Source organism: Oenanthe melanoleuca, chromosome 14 (genome assembly GCF_029582105.1).
Source record: "Oenanthe melanoleuca isolate GR-GAL-2019-014 chromosome 14, OMel1.0, whole genome shotgun sequence".
Classification (NCBI taxonomy): domain Eukaryota; kingdom Metazoa; phylum Chordata; class Aves; order Passeriformes; family Muscicapidae; genus Oenanthe; species Oenanthe melanoleuca.
In genome coordinates this window covers 10,191,975-10,218,522 of record NC_079348.1, presented here as the reverse complement: position 1 = coordinate 10,218,522, position 26,548 = coordinate 10,191,975, and the positions used below count along the sequence as shown (strand labels likewise).

The following is a 26,548-nucleotide window of genomic DNA, read 5'->3' as shown; positions in this document are numbered from 1 at the left end:
CTTCCAGTCTGGTGCTTCCCAATGTGTGTTACCCTGGGACTCCAGTGGTCAGTCCTTGATGATGCAGAGGTACTTCTGGTTAGAAGGATGGGAGGAGGGTACTGGAGAGGTGTGGACACAGAGCTTAGGTAGTGTTTAGTGGTAGTGGGAAGGTTGAGGAGCCAGAAAAATCAGCAGGCAGTCAGCAGGAGTGGGGAGAAATACTTGTGCACACACATGAGACTGCAGGTGCTACTGAATTCACTGATTAGATGCCAGAAGTCTTTGGAAGAAGGGAAATTTCTATTTTATCACAGAGGCAGAAAACAAATACTTCATGTAGAGAATAATCATCAGGAATTTATATGTTTTTTAATGGAAACTTTTTTCCCTAGGAAATACATTGCTTGTCATAAAATTTTATTTTCCTGACATTAGGATGCACTCTAGTCCTGCTTATGCAGACATTTTTTTCCTTGTAACTGGTATTATGGATATATGTCTGATGTGCAAAATCAACAAGTAATTTTAACAGGAATAATTTAAAATATTTATAAGACATTTAAAATTTTATTATTCATCTTTATATAAGCATAAGATTTTTTTTATTTCTCAGGTTAAAAAGCTTGGCTTGCTCATGAGTACTCTGCTTTAAATTTGCCTCTCAGCAATTTTTGATCATCAGTCCTGTAGAAAATAAAGTCTTTAATTTTGTATGTAGGAAAACTATAAACATTTTTGAAATATTTAAAACTGTATTTTGCACTGATAGTGGTAATACAAACATTTAAATTTTAGAAAGTAGGCATATTGTGACACCTCCTTTATGCAAAATTACTTAAGTCCAATGGAGAATGCCAAAGTACAACGTTCTGTGGTTTGTACCTGCCAGAAATGCCGTATGAACAATAGAAAGAAAAGTACTACTTTTCCTGAAACTTTGGAAAATTTTAAATTTAGCACTTGTTTCATATAGGCATTTCAGTGAGTTTACATTTTCAGATCTGAAACACAGCTTTTCTTTATTCTAGATTAAATTTATGACTGGTGAGCAGATGGATATCTTAAATAACGACTTCTTTAATCAAGAAGTAGAATGTTTAAAGAGAAGAGTTGGACAAGTAGAATGCAACAAAACCCATGAAGAAATAGTTAAAACATCACTAGTAAGTTTATTTGCATAATTGTGTGAAATTTTTCTGTGTAAATCACATATGACTACTGTGTATCTTAGAGAAAGAGCCCCAAAGCATGCAAATTCTTTATTTTTGTGACAAAGGTAAATTAATAATAGCTCTATTTTCTGTTGCAACTCTTTCACTGTCTACTCTTCATACAACAGTAATACACACCTTCCTTATTGCAGGTGTGCTGGGTTAATCCTTGCTGTGTTTGTTCTCTTGCAGCAGAAGGTCTCCAAACTGGAGGAGGAGGTGAAAGCTATCCTGGCTCTCCAGGAGGAAACCTCATCAACAGTAGCTGTTCCTTAGGTGGGATGCAGGTGCAGCCTCCCCCGTGGCTGATACAGCTCCCTGGCTGTTGCATCAAGAACAGAAAAAATGTATGTAGAGCTGGTATTGGTTGATGTTTGAGAATTTGTTTTGAGACTACAACGTAGTTCTTTTAGTTTGATTAAACAAATTCAAAGGAGGGGATGTTGACAACTTCTGCTTTGATGCTGTCCTGTTGGAGACACACCGGAGTTTTTCTGCTGAAGGGCTGGACCTCTTTATGACAAAAAAGTTCCTGACAGTGTACCTGTCTCTTTGAGTTACCTTGCATCATCCATTTACCTATTCCCAGCCTATTGCCTATTAGCCATGAACTGGATTCATTGAACTGCAATGAACTGCAAGTTGAAGACTAGTTTCTTGGTGCAAATGAAAATCTGAAATAATAAATAAAAATGTCAGTAACATAGCTACTAGTACAAAAGCATTTCTCATGGTAGGTACTGATGCATTAGTACTAAAATAAGACTGTGAAACATCTCTTTTTTTGTGGGGACATTGGTTGTTAGGAAGAACAGGAATTCCTCCTGTCCTTAGACTGATTGTATTTTGCTGTGCTGAAATCCTTTTAGCTAATCTTACAGGAGATGTAGTTCTGTAAATTGTCTGCCTCCTATTTCATGCTGACCATATATTTAATGAAAAAAAATTAAAAAATAATTGTTCAGAAGAAGTCTTTGGAGTCACATCTTCTTGACTTTTTCCCAAAAACTTTAATCAAAATATAAAACAAAGATAAGGTTCAATAAGACACAAACCTCAAGTTTTAAATTTTAATTTGGGATTTTTAAAACAAGTTAATCTTTAAGTGTAAAGGTTTTAAGATATGGGATATATCCTCAGGCAAGTAGATTATGTTCTAAATAGTTTGCTGTGAATCAAGTACTGCTTTCAATTGTGAGAACTTTTGGATGTATTATTTTGTATTTTTACAATAATTTTTGGTTGTTTTAATTCTACTCTGCCAATTGGTACGTAGTCTTGGATACACTTAATTAAAGACAAAGTCTTCCACTGAAATTCTGTATTACCAGAGTGAAATGAAAGAAAGAAAACTTGAAGTGATCAATACAACAGACGAAAACCACAATTCTAGTGAAAATTTTAAAATTTATTTTCCAGCAACTCCCTAAACTTAATGCCTGAGGTGTAATATGTAATAATTTAGGTATCCTTCAGGAGAAGATAATTCTGTGGAATCATAACACCATGTCTGCTGCTGTATTGGGTTTACCTGCCAAGGTTTTTTGGCAGGGGCTGCAGGGGCGACTCCTGTCAGAAGAGAGCAGGGGTTGGATCAGTTGCATCGTGTTCAACAGAGCCCTTTCAAGCCCATTCCAAAATGGACCTTCCACGGCCAAAGCTGAGCCACTTTTTAAATTGTGCACACTGCAGAATGCTCAGACTTGATGGAAGGTTAAGCTTTTTAAAGAGCTTGCCAAGGTGAAGAACAGTGACAAGCTGGGCTTAGACGGAGGCTTCTCTTTGGCCACCAGGAGGCTCCATTGGAACGGGATTGGAACAGCAAAACATTTTTCCATAGAGGCGAGTGAGGAACGCTAGGAGACACCATCGTCAGAAATAACCACACAGAAGCCCCTAGTACGAAACCTCTTCCAGCCGTCCTTTGACTTTTATCTTCTTTTTCCTCTGCTTTGTCTTTTCCTTCCTTTCCCTTCCTCCCCCTCCAAATCTGTCGGGCCTAAAAACAATTGTATAAAAACAATTCTTGACAAAAGGATTTAAACTTTTACCCGAAGAGCTTTTAGGCTTCTAACTTCCAAAGCATATTTTAGTCTTCAATACCAATACTTTAAACCTAATATTTTTTGCTAAAAATAAAATGTCTAATGTAATATTTGAAAAACCTCTCAATATGGCACCTTTTTTATTTCTTACTGATAATATACTAAGAAAATTGAGTCAGTGAATCAGTGCACACATTATATTCCTAATCCTTCCTTTGTAACAATATTTGCCTGCTTGGTTTAAATGAAGTTTTCTGAACTTTAGCATTTATGACAGCAGCACAAGCTTTGTTAGCAAGTTTCACTTTTGCAGGTTTTTGAAAAGATATGGAACAAAAGCTTTATTATTCAAGCAGCAGCTGTAAAACAGACCAAAGCCTGCAAAATATGATACAGTTTGGGTATCACTATCATTGTTTCATACTTGCTGACATTTATTACAGCAGTTTAATTTCATTAAGGCACTTGCAGTTTTACTCATCTATGCAATGTAAACCTGTTTTAAAACTAAATACATGCACAGCTTTTTGACATTTTGGCTAAATTTTTTTGGGAAGGATTAAAGAGAACACGCACACACACACACCTTCCTGTAGAAAGTGAGTTAGTGCAGTAATGGTTTAAGATAAACAAATACCCTCTAAATGCAATGGGAACTTATTTACCCTCCTTTTGATAGCACAAGGTGATGTTGTTACTACCAGTGTGTCAGGAGGGTTTTCTACCTTGGGAAAACCTGACTGGGCAGCTGGAAACCAAAAGTCAGATGCTGAATATTAATCCATGAACGTCAGGTAGTCTGGGCCAGTGCTGTTAGTCTGGAAACTGTACAGACAGCAGCAATTCATCTTACAGATTTAAATGAAGATTTAGACATTTAAATGAAGTAAGTATGAATATAAAGTAGTGTGAGTGGCTTATTTTTGTTGGTGCACTAACAACTGGTTTTGTCTCAGTGCCTTTCAGCACTCAGTCACTCAGTGACTTTCAGCAATAGCCAGTCTGTCTCCAGGTATCCACATCTTGCCAAGGATCCTTCTTTGTGCAGTGCTTCCTGAAGGATTCACAGACCCTTCCTGGAATCTCAAAACTAAAAGAGGCTCATGACAAAATCCAAGGGGGATTGGACTGTCATGGACCCTTACAGAAACTGATCCAAATGTGCTTCCCTATGCAGTTATCACCTGTGTCCATTCCATTAAAGCCTTAGTAGTAATTCTGCTTCAGTCTGGAAGTAAACTGGCATATAAAGGCTTTGCCACTTCTAGTGCCTTGCTGTTTATCACAGATTATCATCCCCAAAGGAGCTGCTTTGTCATTCAATGAGAAGATCTATTTGGATGTTATAGATCATTTGGTGATAATACAACCTTTAACTGCTTAGAAAACTCTTCAGGACACTCAGAGTACCTTACCGAGTGGTTTACTACTACTGGTAAGTACTAGACTGTCACTTGAGTGAGATTCATGTCAAAGCATGATTTGCACTGCAGACAGTATTAACTTCATGTTTCCTACTTGCTACAGCCTGTTATGTTACTCCATTAATTCTGTAAGCTTGATTCTACAGCCTTGAAAATGAAGTCTTCTTTTTAAAACTACTTCACTTCCACATTTCATTTTCTTTCATCTTATTACTTCACAGGGGATTATTGCACATATAAAATAAATGAAAAATATAATAAAATTTTCAACTTAATTTTTTTATTTCAATGATTTTAGGATTCTTAGCTGTCTTTAGTTTTTCGAAAGGTAGTGGCTCATCTTATTCCTGTCTTTAGGAATTACAGGAAGAAATATTTTCTTTGGTCTGTGTAGTTAAATGGCACAAAATTCCACAATGCTCAAGATAAGAAGTGAACAAGTCAAGCAGTCCCTGCATTATTTTGAACACATTAAAAACCACATAAAATTAATTGTTGATGTAGCTGGGGTAAAAAACTAGTTAAGTCTAAGCAGCACAGATCCTATTACCTACAGTATTTTTTTAATATATGGTATAGCAAAGTAATGCCCATCTCTTGTGCTGAACAGAAAACATAAATAAAAGCAAACATTTTTTTCTTAAAGTACCTTGACATAAATACTATAAATTGTTTTTCCAAGATTGTTTCCTGTGCTGCAGACTGAAAAACATAAAGGTAAATTCACAGCTGGTAGTGAATATCTTAATATTTTGGACTTTTCCCTTTTATTCATTATCATGAGAAGGGAGGAGTTTTATGGGGTTTGGGAAATTATTTCTGTGGAGTTGGGGGAGTGTTTTGAATGGATCTGTACAAACCCAAGGAGCTGTTAGCACCTCGGTGCAAATCCAAAGCTTGGACCAGAGCAGATACAGAAGTCACTGGCCTGTTTCTCATATTATTTGCTCATATGCTCAAGGCACTCAACCTCATCTTAAAATACATGACTTTGTCTGCAAATGATTGAAAATAAAAAAACCCTTATAAGTAATAACTCCTCAGAGCATCAGTGGATCTTGCATTACTCAAGACTTTCTTTTGACATCATATATTTAAAAGTTTAATACACTAATATTTTCTCCGCTTACCCTGAAAGGTCTTCAACAAAGGACAAAATAATCAGCTTGTGGTTCTACTACAGGAAGGAAGAATTTAATTTTACCTGTTCACACAAATACTCAACTATTTCTCATCCAACATAGTGTAAATATATCCCAAGCTTAAAGACAAGGTCAGATTGCTAAATGTATTGAGTTTGCTATTACAGTACAAGAATTCGTTTTAACTTTATTTTCATGTACATTTTCAGAATATATAGAGTATAGAAAATGGTATATTTTAAAGGCATATAAGGTAGAAAAAAACCCTAAAATATGTTTGTCCTGCTCAAACTCTAGTTCGGACTGATTTGGTATTCACCTGCTGTGCAGAACATTCCCATCTATTCTGTGTGGCATCATGCACATGCTGCTGTTTGTACAAAAGTGGAGGTGTTGTGCATCAGAGTGTTTGTTGTGTGTGTGCTTTTCACTTCACTAAAGGGACAGAGCTTTTACTGTGGAATTAAACTGTGTTCATGTATATCTACATCTTTACTTTAAATATTTGCTCTACAAATGACCTGAGCATTATCAAGGCAAGAAACTGAAGCATCTCTGCAAGTCAGTGGCATAAAAGCTTAACTTAGAATTTTTCAGGACTGTCCTCTAGATATTAGAGCTTTAATCCATATTTGCTTTAAAATTCCCTTATTGTTTCATGATTGAATAAATTTGGCTAAATGCCTAGCTAACATTCTATCCACTTTCATCCTTTAACCTGCATCTATTTATTTAAGACAAATTCTGCTTGCTTGCAAAAACTCAGATTTTGAACTTGAAATGTATTCAGCAAATTATAGAAACACTTTTTTAAAAAGTAGGGTAATAATTCTTAAAATTCAGAGCACTCCCACTAAGAGGAAAAAAACCTGACAAAATACTAGCATGATGCTAGACTGGGAAGAATCCCTTTTCTTCAAACTGATGTGGGTTTTTAATTATTATTACTACTTTTACTGTCATGTCCTGCCTGCTCATCCTAATTTTTTAACAGTCTTATTGGGATTTCTTTGCTCCCAAAAGACAAGTAGCACATGCCATTATAGGATGTTGAAGGAATGAAGATGGAACTACTTGACTTGTCACTCATATTGGAGACAGTTCCTAAAAAGCTATGCACCTGAACTTTTACTTTGTGATAAATCAAGGATAAATCTGAAGAAAGCAAATAAAATTTCATTATCTGACTACATTAGACATCAACTGATACCATCAACACTACCTTATGATACTGAACTTGTTTTACTTTAAGTGTAATACCTCATTCAAAATCTATTTATTTTTTTACTGTGTATTGGGCCAGCTATAGTGAATATACTGAAATAATAAATGGTTAGAGCTTTTCAAAAGTCAAATCTGTACTTAGGCATCAAAGCCATGACTAACTAGAACAGGCCGCTTCATTCATTCTCCACACTGTTCTCCAAAATCATCATCAGCCAAGGCCAGTATTACACTGCTGAGCAGTTAAGCCTGGTATTAGAGCAAAGATTTAGCTGACAAAATTACTGAAAAATAAAAACCACCAAGTCATTTTTATTTTGAAACCTGTCCTGGAATTCATAAGCATAGTAATTGCACTCTGACTTGTTTAGTAGTAGTGTTTAGTTCCAGTAAAATCCACAAAGGAATTTAAAATTAATTTTTAAAAGGCCAATTTCCTAATGGGCAGACTCAGGGAATGCTTTTGTACAGGACACATTAACCATGAAATCACTACATGATAAAAGCCCAGTGTAATAAACATGTTGAGTTTGGCTGTAAAAACCTAAATTTGGCATTGGTTGATCACTAGGCTGCTTAGAAATCTGCAGATGTAGACACAGTAATGCTTTTCTATTTCCCTTTTCTCCCTCCCAGAAAGGCTGCCCAAGGCTAAGCTGAAGGGATTCAGGATGGGGTGGGGAGTTCACCACTGCCCCAGCTGTGCTGGGCCCAGGCTGAACAGGGAATTGGCTGATAAGTGCTCCCACCAAAGGCTCTGTGTGCTTAAATTAAATGTGAAAGACAATCAAGAGAAACATTTGCTGGAGTACAAAAAGGACTTGTTTACTTTTGCAGACCAAGTGGTTTTAATAAAAACTTGATGACACTTACTGCACATTATAAAGAGCAGAACACTGGTCCTGCGCCAGGGCAGATGCTCTGAGTGCAGCTTTGGGCTTTAGAATAGTTTGCTTTTTCATTGTGATCTGGGCCTCGTTTTTTTACACACCCTTACATTTAACATATTTCAAAGGGATGTATCCGGTCCAGGAATATAGTTAGTATATTGCTTACAAATTAATTTGTACGGGCTTTATTTGTAATCTACTAGAGGCCAGGAACAAACTGTTAATGTCTAATAAAGGAAAACCATTTATGATGATGAAATACGTAAAAGAAACTACTTGGCTCTGTCTTGCTCTGACCCCTGACCTGGAGGTGCCAGGCATTTCATTTCACCTGCCTTATTTTTTTTATTTTTTTAAAATTGTTTCATATCAATAACACAGTACATATTTAGAGAAACAATACCTTTACTACAAAACCACGTAAATTATTATATACAAAATGGTTACTGGAATTTGGTTTTGTACTGCAGTGACAGAAATAACTAGGTGCTGACATTTATTTACGCTTCCTTAATACTAAGTACATCACTCCACTGATCAGGGTGAAGGCAAATGCAATCCAGGCTAAGACAAAGGAATAGCCATATTGGCCTTTGGAAACTTCCATTCTATATCCATGGCTCTGGTGCAGGTCTTCATGCCTGTCTGTGTAAATGGAAGCTGCAATCATAACACACAGACCTGCAAGAGGAAGAAAAGAATAAAGGTCAGCATCTTGAAATATTATCAGTACACACAACTAACACTATCAATGGCCTTTCTTTGCAGACACTCGTTTTCCATCCTCAAACTAACCTGGAGCATTTCAAGACATATTTTCAGTTTATCTGGCAGGCTTAAAATTGAAGTACCGTTGTGTATCTACGTCATTTGCAGTGAACAGAAAATGATTCTGAACATCTGGGTAGTTTTGAAGACTGGCAAAAAACAAAGTGAGTACTTGCCTGTAACAGAGAGTTATTTAGTATGTTCAAGAAGTTCAGAATCTCAAATTCTTTCACTTCAAAGTTGAAATTACTTTATCCTGAGCAGTGATGATACCCATGCTTTAACTGCCTATATATTACAGAATGGAACAGTTCACTATTTAAGCAATTATGAAGTATAAGCTATGGCCTCAAGAGCACTATGGAGTTCTCATGCAGTTTTTTCTTTTTGAAACCTTTTCCCACTTTCCTACTTTCACAAAAATATCATTAAAGTCAAAAGCATTGGAAAATCACTCACATGACAGGAGCTGGATAACAGAGGTTAACACAAATCTCTCTCCTTGCTTTAGACGGAAGAGTTGAAGAATGAAAACCAGAAATGCCACACAGCAGAAAATTGTAGACAGGATCATGGTGGCCTGAACAGCCTGAATTGATTGATACTCTGCAAAAACAAAGCAGCTTTGATTATAAATTGTTTCTCTCTCTGCCTTCTCCCTGCAAGGAGTAAAGGGGCAGAGCCATGTTCTCTAAGTTGGAATTTAGCAGATGTAGCAAAGCAGTTGTGTGTGCATTGCACAGGCTGGTTCTCCTCTGCCTCCTTGGTATTAATACAGCCAGTGGCTTAAAGATACTAAAAGCTTCTCATCAAGCTGAAAACACTGAAGAGACTACTTCTGCCACATCCCACCTTTTGCTGCCATCGATGCAGGTTTCTGAAGAACTGTAAAAGTGCCCTTGAAAATTTAATAGCAATTTCACCAGATCTGCTGAAGAAACATAGACACAGGCATGGAGAGACACTCACCATTGAACTCATCAGTAATAGCCGTACAGGTGCTTGTATTTGTGTCACACATTCTCCAGACATCTGTAGAAAAGTTATCTCCCACCCACCAGGCCTGCAAAATAAAAGTAAAGGGCTCTTACAGGGAGCAAAAAGAAACAAAACCCACAAAACTCCTTCGTTGTCCAAATGTCTACTGATCAGATACATCAGCTGTAACAATTTTCAATTATTTTTGATACTTAACTACTCAAATGAAATGTCAGATCTCATGGCATTTTGGAATAAAGGGTATATAATTATCCACACATCATTCTCATTTTAGACTTCTATGAACTAGGTAAGGGAATCTTAAACATCCCAAAGCACAAGGGATTTCCACCATTTGGGCAGAAATTTTGTATATTCAGTGATTGCTCACTTCTTGAGACACTAGACAAGATGTGCTTTGTTCACCCAGACCCTGTTTAATAAGCACACCTCTCTGAAGGAACTGCATTTGCTACTTTGCAGGAAATAGCATCACCTGTGAAACAGAAGTCCTTTACAGATGTTCTGGTTCCTGCCACTGAAGTGATTAATCTCAGTGCAGTACAGCTGTGCTAAAGTACACTGTGGCATCTGTCTGGTAATGGCTGCTGACAAATTAAGATCCTCCTGTGGTATTTCTATTTTGAGGTTTTAACATTCAAGGCAAAATGTAGTGTCTGAGCAGATTTTTACAGTAGCCTGGAAAATGACAAGCACTCCACAAGTGGCATTTCCTCAGGAAACCCATTCCCATTCCAATAGCTACCCAGGCCTTTGTTTTGACTAGAGCTGCACAAAACACAACTTTTAAATATGATTCCTGGTAGGATCAGCTGCTTAAATAGACATTCCAGAAGCCTCAGAGCTTACTTTGCAGCTCTGCAAACAATACTGCAGTTACAACTATAAAAAATTATGGAAGTAGGCATATGGATAAACAGAACACTGTGTTTTAAGAAAAATAATTATTTTTTCAGGACGTCATTCATTTGGATTTTACAGTCCAAGTTCAATATGTTATTTTTCAGCTCTGAGCTCTACATAATATATATAGATACATAATATAAAACCTAATAGAAGATAGTTGTACCATTTAAGTTTTTAATTGTTCAAAAGTAGCTAATGACACAAAGCAGAGTGCATAGGCTTTTATTTCTGTAATAATTTGGGTTGTGTGTAGGAGATTTTAAATATATTAATATTTTAAATATATTTAAATATATTAAATCTATTAAATATTTTAATATGTTGCTTTATCCACTGTCTTTGCTTTCTAAATATTCAAAGGAGAATGGTAAGACAAGCTGCTCTAATGCTACAATAATGAGCTACTTCCATGAAACAGTCAACCAACTGACTAAAAAGTATCACCTGACTTTGTACACTTTTGCTGTGGGTAACACATCATTTCACTTGGAGCATGGTTTTCACTAAGCAGTATTTTCAGCAGAAAAATTTTAATATCAAAAGCCTGTACAGCAGACCTCATAGACAGATTCCAGCACAGACCATGGTCAGGGGCTGTTTTGGAAAACGGAGAATTCCATTAAAAGCTAGATATAAACATCTGAGGGTAACTTGTTTCTGATCACAAAAATAAAATTTGAAAAGAATGCAACATAAAATATTCTAAAGCTTTGTGCTGAAGCTGCTTCAACTTAATGGACACACACATTCATGGTTCTCTCATAATTTAACTGGGCATCTTGGACAAACACTTGTGAGACAAAGCACACCTTGACCAAAATTTTCCCCACACCATTAATCACCAGCTGTTTGACTTTATGCACTTGGCACAAAAGGCCAGTGGATTTTCCCCAGTGTGTTTGAGAGACACTGAGAAGAAATGACACTTACATTGTCGATAGTTGAGATGAACAGCAGCGCTGCTGAGGTTATGTGAAACACGATAATGAAGGCCAGGAGAATCAGCATCCTTGCTCTGGGGAGGCTTTAGGCTGAGATAAATCTGTTGAACATAAGGAAGTATATGAACAATCTTTAAGAACTGTCAGTGGATCAACCTGCAGTTATGGTGCTGTTAGAGACAGTAACATTCAGATGCAGTTTGAGTCTACAGCACATGTTCTATCTCTGCAGATACTTAACCAGCATCATGGATGTTAAAATGAATTACAATCTGAAATGAAGCCAGAAGGTACATTTTGCAACCTTCCAGCATGATGGCTGCAGTGAATAAACACACAAAGAAGTTTAATTCAAGGTTGGAAAACTCCTTAACATTGGCTTTTAGAGAAGTGCATTTTAAATTACAGCCTCATGTGCAAGGATGATAATATTTCTACTGACTGCAGTAAGGTCTTGTTTCAACCATCCTTCCAAAGAAGGAAGAACCAGATTTCAAAAGGATTCTTGTAGAATTAAGTGCATCAAGAACTATCTCCTAGATTCAGTAACACGTGTGTTGTACTTTAGACCTCACATCCTTTGTTGATACAGTTATAAGTTTTATCCATTGAATAATGGCTAAGGACTACATTTTCTTCAATGTATTGCTCTTACTGGTAGGGCTGAATAAACCCATTAGTCACATAAAAATCCAGTTAGCTATTTTATGTTCAGTCACTTAATATTCTCTGTAGGCTACCTATTACCTTCATACCTTATTTAACCCACTTATTACAATGTCATATCTCATGTGAAAAAAACATATGTTCATATGTACAAGAGAATCAGAAACTGTATTTAACTGGAATCCCCAGGAAATCTGTGGGCACATAACAAATAGATTTGGGAAATCTACTGCTACTAATACACAGAAAAATGCAATTGCTTGACATATCCATTTCTTCTTGGCCAGAAATTCTTGCCAATTAATATATGCTATAAGGAATCTGCAGTCTTGCAGATCTTTGCAGTTAAGATGCACCATTCTGTACATCATCTGCATGATGTCACTCATCAGTACATCAATGCAAATTTCTCCCTTTCCTTGCTTTGGATGCATTCTATGATGTCAAATGATGCCACTCACATAACACAGTAAATATCCAGAAGAAAGGGCAGTTATTAATTTTAAGACTTCCATGATTTTTTCCATGTCTAAACCCCTCTTTGCTATTGCCATTTACTGGAATCATGAACCATATGAATATATAAAAGGAAATAAAAGGACTACTCTGACAGCATTTTTAAAGCAGCTCCAGTGGCACTCTCATCAGGGCAAATAATAACTACTCTGCAAAACTTTAACAAAAAGATAATTGACAGCATAATAACTCAGTGAATAGAGACCACAAGTTCCAGACTAATCCTCTCCATCTCCACTGCAGTACAGAGTTATAATGAGCCCAAAAGCAAACAGCATTGAAGTGCTTTTGTGAAAAATAAGTGGATAGCCTTATATCCGTATCTGATTAGAATGACTGAATGGGAAAGCCAAGACAAACCCTAAAATAGGAAAAGCAGCTACTCTAGTGTGTATTCCTTCCCATTTCCTCTCGTTAAACTCTGCCTTCTCGGCCCCAGTGAAGAACAAAGTGGCAATTTCCTCCAGTGAGTTGATCCTACTGTATGACTCAAGGTCCTCTGAATCCAGTTCCACTTCCAGAAATGCCATTCATGGCTCTTGAATGAAAGGAAGAAGAAAGGAAAGGAGATATTTTGTGGGTTTGTATAATGCCACATCAAAATATTTTCATTGTGATATGTACCAGTCATTGCACAGCACCCTCTTGTCTTGTGGCTGTTTTTTTTCTGAGGCTCATTTCTTGCACAGATGGTATCTAAGCATTCAATATTGCAACAATCATCTGCCGTATAAGGAGAGAGAACCAAATTGTACTCAGTATTATTTTAAGCATAACAATACAATTTCATCTTATTACATGAACTAACATAAAGTAAAAGAGACCAAAAAATGTAACCTAATTAAAACCAGTCTTGCAAAAGCAAGACTTGCCAGCACAGAAGAACCTACTTGATCTTCAGTCAAGAGAATGTTTTTGTTTTGCTGTTTTCAGCCGTAAAGAGAAGTGTTTCAGACAGGATAGATAAACATGTATGGCTGGTGAGGAGAAGACATTTTTGTTTTACCCAAATAAATCCAAAATTAAATGAAAGGGATTTTTGTTTTGTCTTCACATAAAAAAAAAAAAAAAAGAGGGCAATAAGAAAGGTCTGATGTTTCTGTTAGGAAGACCCTTCCTAACAACCATCTCTAGATACCTCCTCCTGACTTGCTGGCAACTGCTCCCAGCATGACCTGCTACAACTTCTGTGCACACACTGCTAAACAATGACACATGGAGACAGGAATTAAATACACTGGGGGGAAAGAAGTAGATAGACCATTTCCAAGTAATTAATACCAGGAAAAGACAACAAGAACTGGTTATCCAATTTGTCATGCCTGAGCAGGATCCCAGAAGTGCACAGACCTCAATCACTCCTACAAACATTCCCTTCCCATGGAAACCCAGGAGTTTCTGTGGTTCATCCCAGCCTGCACAAGCAATAATGAAGGGAGGGAAGGTTTTTCAGAGAAACTCTCAGTCATTTGTGGGCAGGAAGCAAAGAGCACCTCCCCTCTTCCAAGATACAGCCAGCAACATGGCAGATGCTACTACAGAATCTGCATCCCTCTCTAGACAGAAATTCTGGATTTCATCTCTCAGAAAGAACTACTAGTCCTTCTCCACTCCACAAAATGCTGGGATTCAAAACCTTACTGTGCAGACTCAAGATTCTTCTACTCCCTCAGCAAGAAGCTCTTCCTTCCCCAATCCTCTGAGGGCAGCCTGCCTGAGAACCTCTCCCAGCAGCAGGCAGCTCCTTTCCTCTCCCTATGAGCAAGGGAAGAATACAGTTACAGAGCAGTGTTTGCATTAACATTCCAAATTCTTATTTTACTCATGTATTAATAACCAAACACTTCGGTATTATCAACTTATTAATACCTTTGGTATTAACACCCCATTCTGCACACTAACTGCACTCCTTATTTACCATTAACTGGGCAAAGTGATTTTTCACCTCTCATTTGCAGCTCTCAGGTCAAGGTGTTAATGACTTTTAAGTACACTGCCTTTAGGCATGAAGACTAGGATGATGCAACAGATATTGTTCATGATTCCCCAAAGTGGCTTGTATTCTTTTAGTAGTTTTTACACACACACAAATATGTGAGAAAAGCTTTTTGGACACACTACACTTACATGGAGCCACTCTTCTCAGAAGTACGTGATGAAAAGACTACAGGCAACAGTTACAAGTTGCAACAAGGACTATTCCAATTGTGAAAAAAGTATTAATTATATTCAATGAGCATGATTAAGTACTGGAACAGGGCCCATGAGGCTGTGGGATCTCCATTCTTGGACATCTTCCTGCCTTGACTGAAGCAAGGCCCAGAACGTCCTGATCTAACCCCCTGCTTGGAGCCAGAGCCTGCACTAGAGACCTCCAGAGGCTCCTTCCAGCTCAGCTCTCCTGTCAATCTGTAGCTATTTCAGGAACCTCCCTGTATTAATCTCCAGCAAAGCTCTGACAAAAGAGAACATAATCACTGACTTAGCTCATCACATGTGCCATTAAAAACAGATTCGGGGGAGAGAGTAAGGATGACACTGGATATCAACATGAATTCCTTCAATTGCATGCCTCAGCATTTAATACCACTTCACAAGGTATGAATGGGGTAAGGCAGAAGAGGACAGATACTGCTGAGCTACAAGTGCAGACTGCCACTGGATCAAGAAAGAGTAGTTATAGGAATCCCACTGAACACATCCAGATTTGCTCTGGTAATAAGTTTCCCAAAAATGCTGTTAAGCTGCAGGATACTTACAGAAAACACATTGAAAACAGGCCAGTTATAGGAACAACACATGTTTTTTTCAGTTAGTGCAGAAGTAATGCTCCAGTTCTACTCCATTTTACACAGGAGGATAAATGCAGCAGTCTTACACTTCTCTTGAATCTCTTCAGTAAAGCAAAATTCTGGAAGCAGTAGTTTGCACTTGCCATGGGAAAGAGCCTGATGAGCTTTAGAAGAAGTGGCTAAGAAGGGCTTCTGCTATAACCTCCTGGACATGCAGAGACAAGTACGTTTATTCAGGATAAGACACTACTACCATCACAGAACTGCACAGTAAAATAAGGTATCAAGGCCAGGGTTTCCAACATTTCTGAAACTGAAATGTGTCAAAACTGGATTGTCTCCCTATGTCATATCACACACAAAAACACATCCTGTGCAGAAAAGCCTCAGTTTGCCTCCAAGATAAAGTTTATCTTTAATGTTCATCAATACAAAGAAACATGACTATTTAAGTTTTATCTGCTGTTTAGTACAGCAAGCAAGCAAAAATGAAAATAAGCCTTTGACAGTTTTTAACAGAAGTTTTATCACTACTTTCCAACCCAGATGTCATCTCCACAACAAATGCTTTCATTTCTTCCCATGCAGTTCAGCTCTGCTGCCAGGCTGTTTCTCATGTTTGTGCAATACTCAGATTCTGCAACCAGTAATACATAGTGCAGTATGTTTATCCTGAGCTCATTTGCATTGGAAAGGCTGAAGCTTACCCTCCAACACTGGCTGCTGCCCTCACTCCCTAAGACCAAGTCAGTGGCTTTGATCATCTTCATCTGAGCCCATGTATGATAAAACTTCCACACAGACAATCCTGGTTCATACCCTTAGAAACACGGTGAAATCTCTGCAGAACAGCTCCTGCTCTGCACAGACCAAGGCTGGGGGTGTGCAGACTCTCAACACCCACATTTACATTTAGTGTGCTGAAAAGACACACCCAAAACAAGGGGCAGAGGATCCTGCTAAACAAGTTACCATACCTGCAGCTCTCTGCACTGAGATGTTTCATTGCAACTAGAACAGCAGGTCTTTGGGCCATCAATAGGCATTCAATTCAGCTGAACTTTCTTGAGGTCACTGGTGTAAAACTGAATCAAAGCAAGCCTTAATTATCAATTCTTCTGCCCCTCAGTGCTATAATTAAGTCTGAATATGTGAATCTAGAAGAAAAAGTCTGTATCCTTGTAGCATGAGAAATCTGTCATCTTGTGATGCATCATAAGTTGTTTGGATTTACATGTTTTGCTCAGAAGGCTTGCTCTTGTGCACATCTCATGGTATCTCATGACAGAGAACTCAGAAGCTAGCTCACATTTTGCCTGTACCATTGTCTCCAAACTTGCACAAAATTCCCTGGTTTATGAAGAACAGAGTGATACTATTAGCTTTCTGCTTTTTTTTTTTTGCTTTGATTTTTTTTTTCTTTTATCAAGTATAAAGGATTCTATTTTTCTTGTGTGATTCTCAGAACTGGAACCACAAGTGAAGTTTAGACAGCAGACTTTCTCCAAAGCCTGCAAGAGCTTTGAGCATTTCAACAATCCTCTAATGCCTAAATATCAGATGTTATAAATAAATATTATGGTATTGGCTTTTCACAAATATTAGGGTGGATACTATATGTGTGGTGCTGAAATGGTTTTTAAGATTTAATTTTCTTTAGGAGTAACATAGGCTGATAAAGTGTCTTTGTGGTAAGTGAACTGCCTGCTTGGTTAAATAACACCCAGTGAAGACACCTGCTACTGATACACCAGGTACCAGCACTGACCATCTGTCGAAATTGAAGACCACAGCCCAAATTAAAACTGATAAGAAAAATTAAAACCACAGCCAAGGAACATGCATGCTCTAAACAGGTGGACTCAAGGAGAGGCCATGTAAAATGGTTCTTGGAATATGGAAAATAGTTTATAGAAAAGTTTGAAAATGCATGATAGGTCTATGAATATGTAATAGGCTGATGAATTTAAGGGGTGCCTCCAAAACAGCAGGTGTGCTCTTGGCTGAATGCCGAGCACCCGGCTGTTATAACCTTTTGCTTTATTGTTTGTCTCTTATTGTCTTTTATTAAATCTTTTAAAATCTACCAGAAAAGTGAACCTTGTTTTTCACATCAAACAACATAAAGGATGAGAAAATCAGGAAATGTAAAATCAAGAGAATAATCACAGCAGTTGAAACAACTTACTCCAGTTTCTTTATTTCTTTTGTCTGAGCTAATTTAACAGTCAGGAACACCAACACTCTTCAAGTGTACATTCAAATTGTGACCTGTTTTCATGCTCAGGTGTTACCCAGCTAGCAGTCAAAAAAGAAACTGAATGTCCTCCTTCAACCAGTCTCTGCAGCCAGTGTGGAGACCTCCAAGAAGCACTGGCTGGCTCTGACTACACCTCTACAAAACTGAATGGGGACTCAGGAGGGAAATGCCAAGTACAAGTAACAGTCTGCATAGCACATGGGCTCCTCCTCAATTTCTTCTGGTGTGAAGCTAAGCATGAAAAACGATGTGTATTCACAGCAGGGCTTTGGAATCAAGAGGGCTAAGTGTCCTGTGAGCCCCTAGATGGCACAGAGACCATCAGCTCTTTTTGTTTGCTTAACTGAGAACACACTCAAGCCCACAGCTCTTTATGCTACCTATTTTATGTGGAAGAAAGATAACTTTTCACTTACACTTCCACCTGCTTTCAAAGTCTTTCCTCACAAAGCAAGGAAATCAGAAGGAAATGAATCAAAGTTCCCCGCACCCAACCACTGTATGAAGAAAAAAAAAAAAATCAATACAGAAAAAAATTAATCCACATTCTTTTCTAGAGGTCCATTTGAATGACAACAATTTTTTTTTTAACACAATGGCAGAAAATAAAGTAGAGTCATCCTATCAGGTCTAGATATATTGGTGCCCTCGCAGCAGGCTGTATTAAGACCCAGCAACCTCCAGCACAATTACAGCAGTCAATTTATTGTGTTTTGATAATGAAATACAGGGGCTTGGAGGGAAACTCATGAGACACAGTATGACCTAGTTTTTATCAATTTTCTTTCAGAAAATCATGCCTTGCAACCAAAGCCCTGAGGTCTGCTCTTTGTGTGCACCACAACTAATACAAATGTGCACCTTTAGCTTAATAAAACTTTTGTTTATACAGTGTTTGGATGTCTGTCCATCCTGCTGGTAGTGATGGGACTGCCTGAGCAACAGCAGACTTAGAGTGAACAACTTATGTGCCTGGCCTCCCTATCACCTGGGTGTGAGGGGATGTTCAAGCACCCTTTCAGCTCTTTCTCAAGCAACTTCATAAACACTAAATCTGGTCTCCTCTTCAGAAACCCCATCTAGTTACTAAAAGTGAAAGAGACTCTGATTACAGGTGGGTCTGGCAGATCATCTCCACACTTCCTCCCTTCTCACCCTGTCCTCCTCATTAAATCTATGCTACCAAACCAGAACTCCAAAGTCCAGAAAATTCTAACCCTGCTGCTCCATACATTTCCAAACGAAACCAAAAGCAAATTGCAGCAAAAATACAACATGCTAGCTTTGAGTATCAAGACCCAAAGAAGCTGATGTTTCTAATTCCTTAGGAATGCTTTTAATAAAATTTTGACCTAGGGATGCCAGCATTGCTGCCACTTCTGCAACTCTGTCAGTCATTTATTTGCAAACAAGTTTGGACTGGGTTTAGACTTGCCCTACCACTCCTTTCACTGTGGCCCTGCTGTGTGCACTGCAGAGCAAAGTCACTCTGCCATGAAGCCTTTGTGGGCAGACTCAGCAGAAGAAAACCAGCAGGACCTATGGGAACACAAGGACACAATACCCTGTTGTGGGGTGGGGAAGTGTCACTGACTGGGAACATGAGCCTTGTGCCATCGTACCTGAAAATCCTAGTAAATAGCCTGAAGCTTAAAAACTTCAAGATAGGTGTATTCAAATACACCAGCAAAACCTGGAAGAGACATTACTAGCCACTAAATGCTAAGAAGACAATTTAGCAGCTACAGAAGTCAGCTGCCTACACAGACAGACATATTTGAAGTAATGTCTTTAAGACTTCATCTTCTTAAAACTGCTTTTTAGAGAGTTTTGTGTGGTCAGCAGAAAGAGATTGTCTTCCTCCTCCAGCAGCACAAATCACACCTTCCTCAAAGTAAATCTTTTACACATTCTGGAGCACTTATCCTTGTAACTGTACTTTTGTACTAGATAATAATAATCTTATATTTAAGAGGTTGTATATCTTCATCTAACCCAAACACAACCCACAGTGGTGTAAGGTAGGCTGCCATATTACTAAATAGCACCTAAAAAGGTTGCAATTAATCTCTGATCCCCATCATAGTCATCCACTCTTCCATCTTCAGATTATGCTGAGCATCACATGCCTTTGGCAAATGCTAACAAAACAGTCTTTAATCACAGACACCCCGTGGTTCAAGGGTCAAAGGGCACATATTGTTTGAGAAAACCCAGCAGTAATCTGAAAGAAGTAACTGCTTTTATATTGCAGTTTCTGGTTTCTTACAAAACATAAATGTATTCTGTCAGTTTTTACAAAGGCATGTGCATGTTATAAAATGTTTGCTACTTTGATACTTATGTATGGGTAGAGCTTAACTGTATTCTTGAAAAATGAAAGAAAGCACACATCTTTTCAGATTTTTTTTTGTTCAATGCATGCTTTCTGTTCAGCTAGTTTGCTTGTGCACCAGATACCACTTCAGTATAAACAAAGCTGTGGTGTACATTAAAACCTTCTTAACAATCAAGCTGGTCTAAAAGTACTTAAAGCTTGTTTTCCTAAGCTTAAAAAGACAAGAACTTCTCGTCCTGACTTGCTCATTTTCAGAGATCAAGACAGAATGGGGATATACTTGCTTGCAGGTCAAGGCAAACACATGGAAGGAAAAAGAACTGTTTAACCTAGAGATGAAAATAAATGGCTATAAATCAGATGTGAGTACATTTAGGATGTAAATTACAACTCTCAGAGCTGTCATATTCTGGAATGGCCTTACAATCACCATAACATAGGAAAAAGAGAGCTCCCCAAGACTCTCCAAGAAGGGATTTCTGTGATGCAGGGAGTGTGCTAGCAGGGCGACAGACCCGCTGTCCTGGGAGGACCCTGCAGCTCTGCTCTCCTGGGAAGCCTCTCAACAGCTTCATTGAGGTCTCTGTGTGTTTCACAACAGGCTTTCTGCATGATACCCCTGCCCTTGGTACTCAGCTGGATTTTCTGCCATGCTCCCAGGGCTGCTGGCAGTGCTGGGAGCAGTGCTGGCTGTTGGGCAGTGCAGTAACACCGTGGTCATCGTGACACACAGCCAGCTTGGAGGGACCTTCTGTTTCTCAGCTGGGCAGCAAAGCTTCCAAGAGTGAGCATGGCCTGTGCCCCTTATCTGAGGGTGACCTAAGGGCCACCACTGCCTGCCAGCCCCCCAGGGCAGTGGTCAGGGAGCACAGAGCCCTTTGCAGCCCTTGGCACAGCCCTGCCTCTGGCTGGGGAAGCAATGGCTCCATGGAGCCGGGACAATGACACAGGGCTGTTCTGATAAGCTATTCAAGCTATGAAAACCCTCCTGGGAACCTGCTCCTGAAACAAACAGCTGAACTGAGGTGTGGCCTGGCCTCACCCCTGCTCAATCACTGTGTGGCCACATTTCAGTGTCGAGGTGTCCCTGTTCAATACTTTGGCAGGGCAGGGAGTAACAGACCAAGTTAAATACCAGACCTTTATATCAGGTTGACAGATAAAATGTGTCCTCAGTCAATGAAAATGAAGAAAAAAAGCACACCTGCAGCACTGACTACACGTTAACATAGTTCTGAGTGAACCTCAGACACTGGGCTCTACTGACTACAGACTGCTGCTTATCCAGAGATTATTCCAGATACAACAGAACAGCTCAAGTGATTTATGATGTTCCACCTAATTAACCAACAAACAAAGGCAGAAAAGATCTGTCTGTCCAGATTGAAAGCAATGCATTTAATTCTGAAGAAATAAAAGCTGATATTGTTTTAACTTTGGCAGATGCTCTGTGGAAATTGCTAGCAATTAAATGTGTTGCGTTCACTGTTGTAAAATTTTCAAACTGCTTGTTTTGATTTGGCTTTGACTAGCTCTGTGTTGAGAAATTTTGGTTTTTGTTATTTCAGAGTTTACACATCATCTATCAAGAGTGAAAACACATTTCTATTGGTGGTACAACAGTTGGTTACAAATAAAAAGCTCAAACTCTCCACAACTACTATTACTACTTTGTTTGTAGAACAGGATTACACTGAATACTCAGCCTACCTCCAGAATACAATTTTTACACCATAATTTGTAATCAGTGCAACTAAAGTTGTGGACTCTGCAAGTCCAGGTAGCAGGATTTCTATGCCTTTTTTGAGCACACTCAGTGCATAACTCTTCTACACTGGCTGCCCTATGGAACAGCCCAGTCCCCTCAGCCCCTGGGTCACTCTTGCTGCACCTTGACCAGGCTGGACAGTACCACAGTGCAGGGTCACTGCACAGCCACAGTGCCAGGTAAGGGTACACCAAACACCCTGACAAATGGGCAGGCTCAGACAGAGCCCATCAGTTGTTCACAGACTGTTCTGCAGTCTCTGGACTTGGGTTTGTTTCTGCCTTTGAACTAAACAGCGGGTTTGTTGCTTCAGTGGATTGAGCACTGCAAGCCCTGGAGAACAGGTGAGTGTGCAGCACCCACCTGGCAGCACATGCACCTCAGCAGAGACATCCAGGGCCTTTGGAAGGTCTTTTTCTGTCTGGAAGGAGGCCAGAATTATGATCTATTTTGGGACACTAAACACCTGCACTAAACACCCAAGGGAGTGTTCACGCTGCCCACCTCGGCTGTTTGCGGCCCATGCAATTCCAAACATAGCACAGTGTTTAAGAATCACTGAAGCAAACCATAAATACATATCCTATAGCCATCTCTAAGGGATGTTTGAGTCAGTCCACTTTCTGCTCCACCTACAACTCCTGTGAAGATCTCTACACAGCCAGAGGGTTGTATTTTAAGGTCACACCCAAATTATGAGGCTTCACCTGGCATGCACATACCATCATTAAACCTGCCCATGAAACTTCACTGGCAAAATAAAAAGGTGCAATTACATTTTCCCCATTCAGTGGAGAAATAATAATTCCTTTGATGGATGAATTCAGGCTATCAGGTTTTCTTTTGAGTCTCACCCACCAAGATATATTTTCTAATAATTATGATGCTTATCTTCCTAATGAAGTCATAAGCATCACCTGACATTTTGAGATATATTTTATGAAATTATCTACTCTCTAAAAAGTGAAGTTTTTAACAAAAAAATCACCAAAAACTGGAACTCCACTGCAAAGATAATTATTTGCTCTGAGCATCCAAAAAACAAGCAAACCCTAACAAACACTGAACAGCTCCATGAATGGAATTCCTTAGCGCTGTGCTTATGTTCCCCCTGCATTCCCTCTGAGACTAATGTGATGTCAATAAAAGCTGTGCATTCCTTTCTACTTTCAAATTTGGCTGTGCTGAAGTACCGCATGGATTTTACATAAGGTGTTTGCTTCACTTCAGAGTAAATCTCTTTCTTATTAGTTCCTGTATAACCCAGTACCTCATTCTGCTGGGTCTTCTTCCAACAGGAACATGGAGGAGGACCTGGAAAGTACATCTGCCAGCTAGCAGTATAAAAGACCTTGTCCCCAGACACCTATTTATCTCTTTAATTAAACACATTCTTGTCCTAATTTACGTGGGGATATCATGACTTACATGATGCTCAAGACACAAATAGAATGTGAAGTGCCAGTGGAAAATCAAAATATACTGAAGCCACTGAGATGAAAAGGGGAGTCTCCTTGTGCTGCCACTGATCTCATTTTTAAATGACAGGGAAACAGCATTATGAAAGGAGACAGCCTACACCTAATATACTTAGCAAAAGTAGAGGAAGGTCTTGCTTCTCTAAATACCCATATGGGACTCATCAGTACGATATTGTTCTAATCACTGAAGGAATGTCAAACCTGAGATGCGAACAGCCTTGAGACAAACAAGACAACAAAATAAAAGCCATAATAATGGAAGTAAAAGAAAGACACAAAGCAACTGTGAAGTAGGAGATGCTAATAAATCAAGATGAGTTAAGTGCAGTAACTGAAAGTGGGTGTAAGAGGGAGACGTTCATTTCTTCTAAGCAGTGTTGGCCAGCAACAATTACTCCAGCATCTATGAACAGAGACAGAAACTTTGTCTAAGATAATAATGTTGCTGTAGTCTTCAGTCTTGACCTGCTCAGTCTGTTGAACAACTTCCTTTATTAACAAGGTTTTAAATCTGTGTAACCAAATAAAACTCACTGTTTTTCCTCACTGGCAGATCCACAGCATAAGCAACACTGTTTGTGTGTTTACGATAGAAGTCTTTCCAGACCACAAATAAAGAATACAACACCAGTAGTGTCTTGTCTACTGATTAGAGGTTGTTTTTATTTGAAATTACATTAATGCACCATTTACCTTCCCAAATGAGCATACTAACAAGAAACTGATCACCTCCTAAGAGTGTTCATGGTATTGCTGCATTTCAACTCGTTTCAACTGCTGCATCGACTCCAATGTTGATGGCTATTGGCAGAGTAATTCTTGGATTCCTGACTGGGCAGACGACTACCTGGTAACATCCCTGTCAGCCACGAAGCTGGCCTGATACAATCTGTACACTTCTTTATTCAGCATGGAGGATGAATCTTCCCTCAGGTATCCCAACAGTCTGTTTCCTAACTCAAGTCTACAAGTTCACAAAGAGATTCAGAGAACAGCAGGATTGCCTTCTTTCAACGACATTGAAGAAAAGGTGAAGTCCTTAATAAATCTTATGCTGAATAAACTCATATCAGCTTCTGGTGCCCATGTTTACCATATGCCTTTGTTTCCACTCCCACTTTGATTTCACCAGCTGTGGCAAGTACCTGTACCCCAGCTGCATTCCTTAGGATGGCATTTGTCACGAACTCTCTTACAAAAAACTGCAGCAAACTCTCTCCAGCAAACTGCAATTCCCGTTTCTCCCCCCAGTGAAACTCATGCCCAATAGTCCCCTACTATTTGTGTGGATTCCTGCCCGCCCATGTCTGCAGCCACCTGGCACCTCAGTCCCAGCAGCCCAGCCTCACAGCTCTTTTCTGAACCACATGGACAGCAAAGCCTTCAACATTTGAGAGCAGGTCTGGATGAAGGAGTCACTATAGACTATTTTTATTTGACAGAGAAAACATCTGCTCAGGCAGGCAAGAAGGCTCATTTTATATAGTTAACACACCAGCACTGTATATACAGAGTCTGCAAGTAAATGAAGAGAAAGAGCTACTTTTCGTGTTTCTGATGATGAGCCAACCATAGCTGTTTACTTCCAAAGTTCCTAAAGAAAAAGCCAACAAAATTCAGCGTGGATTTCACAGCTATTTGGTGGGTTTCTTCACAGCCCTCTATCAAGTCAGAAGATACTTCTAAGATGCTCTACTGGAATAATTACTGATCATTCATCTACTATTCCCAACTGCTAGGAGGGGAAAAAAATAATAAAAAGGACCTTCCTGCACCATGGATTCCTGCCAAGAAATTGACGGAGAGGCTGAATTGCAGGTTTCTTGATGGCAGCACTCTGTGGGTAACAGCAAGTCGTGGATGAGTCTGTTGAGGAACAGACAGCACTGCACTGTTCTTCCTAGAAATGTCCAAACAAGGAGCTGACCTCTCAAATTCAATACTCAATATTGCAGACAACCCACGTTACTGAGAGCTGCCTATCCAGCATCAGGCACACAACGTCCCCGATGTAAGTGGGGCATTACATATAGAAAAAAACACGAGTGAGTAAAATGGCAGTTTGACTCAAGTGGAAAAACGTTTAATGCTGGCAAAAGCTTCATAAACCGAAATCTGCACTGAATTACATCTAAGTGTATTTTCCTTCCACTGGGGGGGAGCTGCCAAGAACTGCTACAACGTTACTGCAACACACACGAACTCCGCTGAGAGTTCATTACAGAAAAGAACAGAAAGAAACTATCCCGTCAAGAGCGCGAACTTTCTGCTGGCTTGGCCCAGGCTGGCCTCGCTGGCGCGGAGCCCCTCGTCCCGCCCCGTCCCGCACCCCGACGCCCGGGGCGAGACAGCGGGGCCGGGGCTCCACGGGACCGGGACCGCTCTCCCCGGCCGGCCTAGCGACGGCGCAGCACCGCGGCCACCGAAATGAAATGTGCTTCGTAGTAAACAAACACTTGCTTTTAATTTTTCCCCATTTCTGGCGGCTTTTTCCTGCCCTGGGCGGCGAAGCTGCCCGCTCCCCCCGTGGCCGCCCCGCTCCCCCCGCGCCCCCCGCCCGGCCGAGGCTACTCACGGGCGCGGGCCGGCGGGCAGCTCTCCGGGGCTGCGACCGTCTGGCGGCGGTGCCTCCGCCCGCCCTCCTGCGGGAATGATGTCAGCGCGGCTGGGTGTGGAACCAGAAGGGCTTTCAAAAGTGCCCCCCGGCCGCTGGCGGCGGGATAGGGGTGTGAGCGTGTGTGTGTGTCTGTGAGAGTGTGCGGGCGCGGAGGGAGGGACGGACGGACGGGGCGCGCACAGAAAAACTTTCCCCGCCCGTTCCCACTCGGCGGCGGGCGGGCATCCAGGCGCACCGCCCGGCCCTCCCCGGGGGCGCTCGGGCTGCCGTCCCCCGCGGCCGGGGCTGGTCCCGCAGCGCTGCCCCCCGCCCGCCGGCCCCCTGACAGGGCGGACTGAGCCCGGTGCACGGGATGCCAGCGGCCGGGCGCTCGGCCCGCTGCCCGGGCGGCCCCCGCCTTCCGTCTGAGCTGTCCCGCCCGGAGGAGCGGGCGCTGCGTACCGAGCGCGGGAGGCGGCGGGGCCCCGTCCCGCGGAGCCGCGTACAGCGAGGGACGGCGGTGCCTCCCGTCACCGTGGGCAAGGGACGGACGGCAGCTGCCCGATGGTAGCTGGGCGAGGGCTGCTCCCGGGAAGGAC

The 26,548-nt window shown here is 40.3% G+C and overlaps 1 protein-coding gene across 3 annotated transcripts; it reads right to left on the bottom strand.

Annotated features, from left to right (window-relative positions):
• Positions 1-4,920: 4,920 nt before the first annotated feature.
• On the bottom strand, positions 4,921-26,220 carry EMP2 (epithelial membrane protein 2). 3 transcript variants are annotated; one of them, XM_056503119.1, is made up of 5 exons: positions 25,929-26,220; positions 11,522-11,633; positions 9,656-9,749; positions 9,146-9,292; positions 4,921-8,599 (listed from the first exon to the last, which is right to left on the bottom strand). In XM_056503119.1, exons 2-5 carry the CDS (start codon positions 11,597-11,599, stop codon positions 8,415-8,417), a joined length of 504 nt encoding a protein of 167 aa, XP_056359094.1. In that variant the 5' UTR covers positions 11,600-11,633; positions 25,929-26,220; the 3' UTR covers positions 4,921-8,414. The 3 variants fall into 3 exon arrangements, with proteins under 3 accessions (XP_056359094.1, XP_056359096.1, XP_056359095.1); XM_056503121.1 differs by lacking the exon at positions 25,929-26,220 and adding an exon at positions 18,183-18,258; XM_056503120.1 differs by lacking the exon at positions 25,929-26,220 and adding an exon at positions 13,339-13,432.
• Positions 26,221-26,548: the final 328 nt, after the last annotated feature.

Excerpts from the sequence above, each read along its gene's own strand:
- EMP2 (XM_056503119.1), bottom strand. The coding sequence starts at position 11,599 with ATGCTGATTCTCCTGGCCTTCATTATCGTGTTTCACATAACCTCAGCA. Across the intron at positions 9,293-9,655 it reads TATTACTGATGAGTTCAATG|AGTATCAATCAATTCAGGCT; the intron begins GTGAGTGTCTCT and ends TTGTTTTTGCAG. Across the intron at positions 8,600-9,145 it reads TGTTATCCAGCTCCTGTCAT|GTCTGTGTGTTATGATTGCA; the intron begins GTGAGTGATTTT and ends TTCCTCTTGCAG.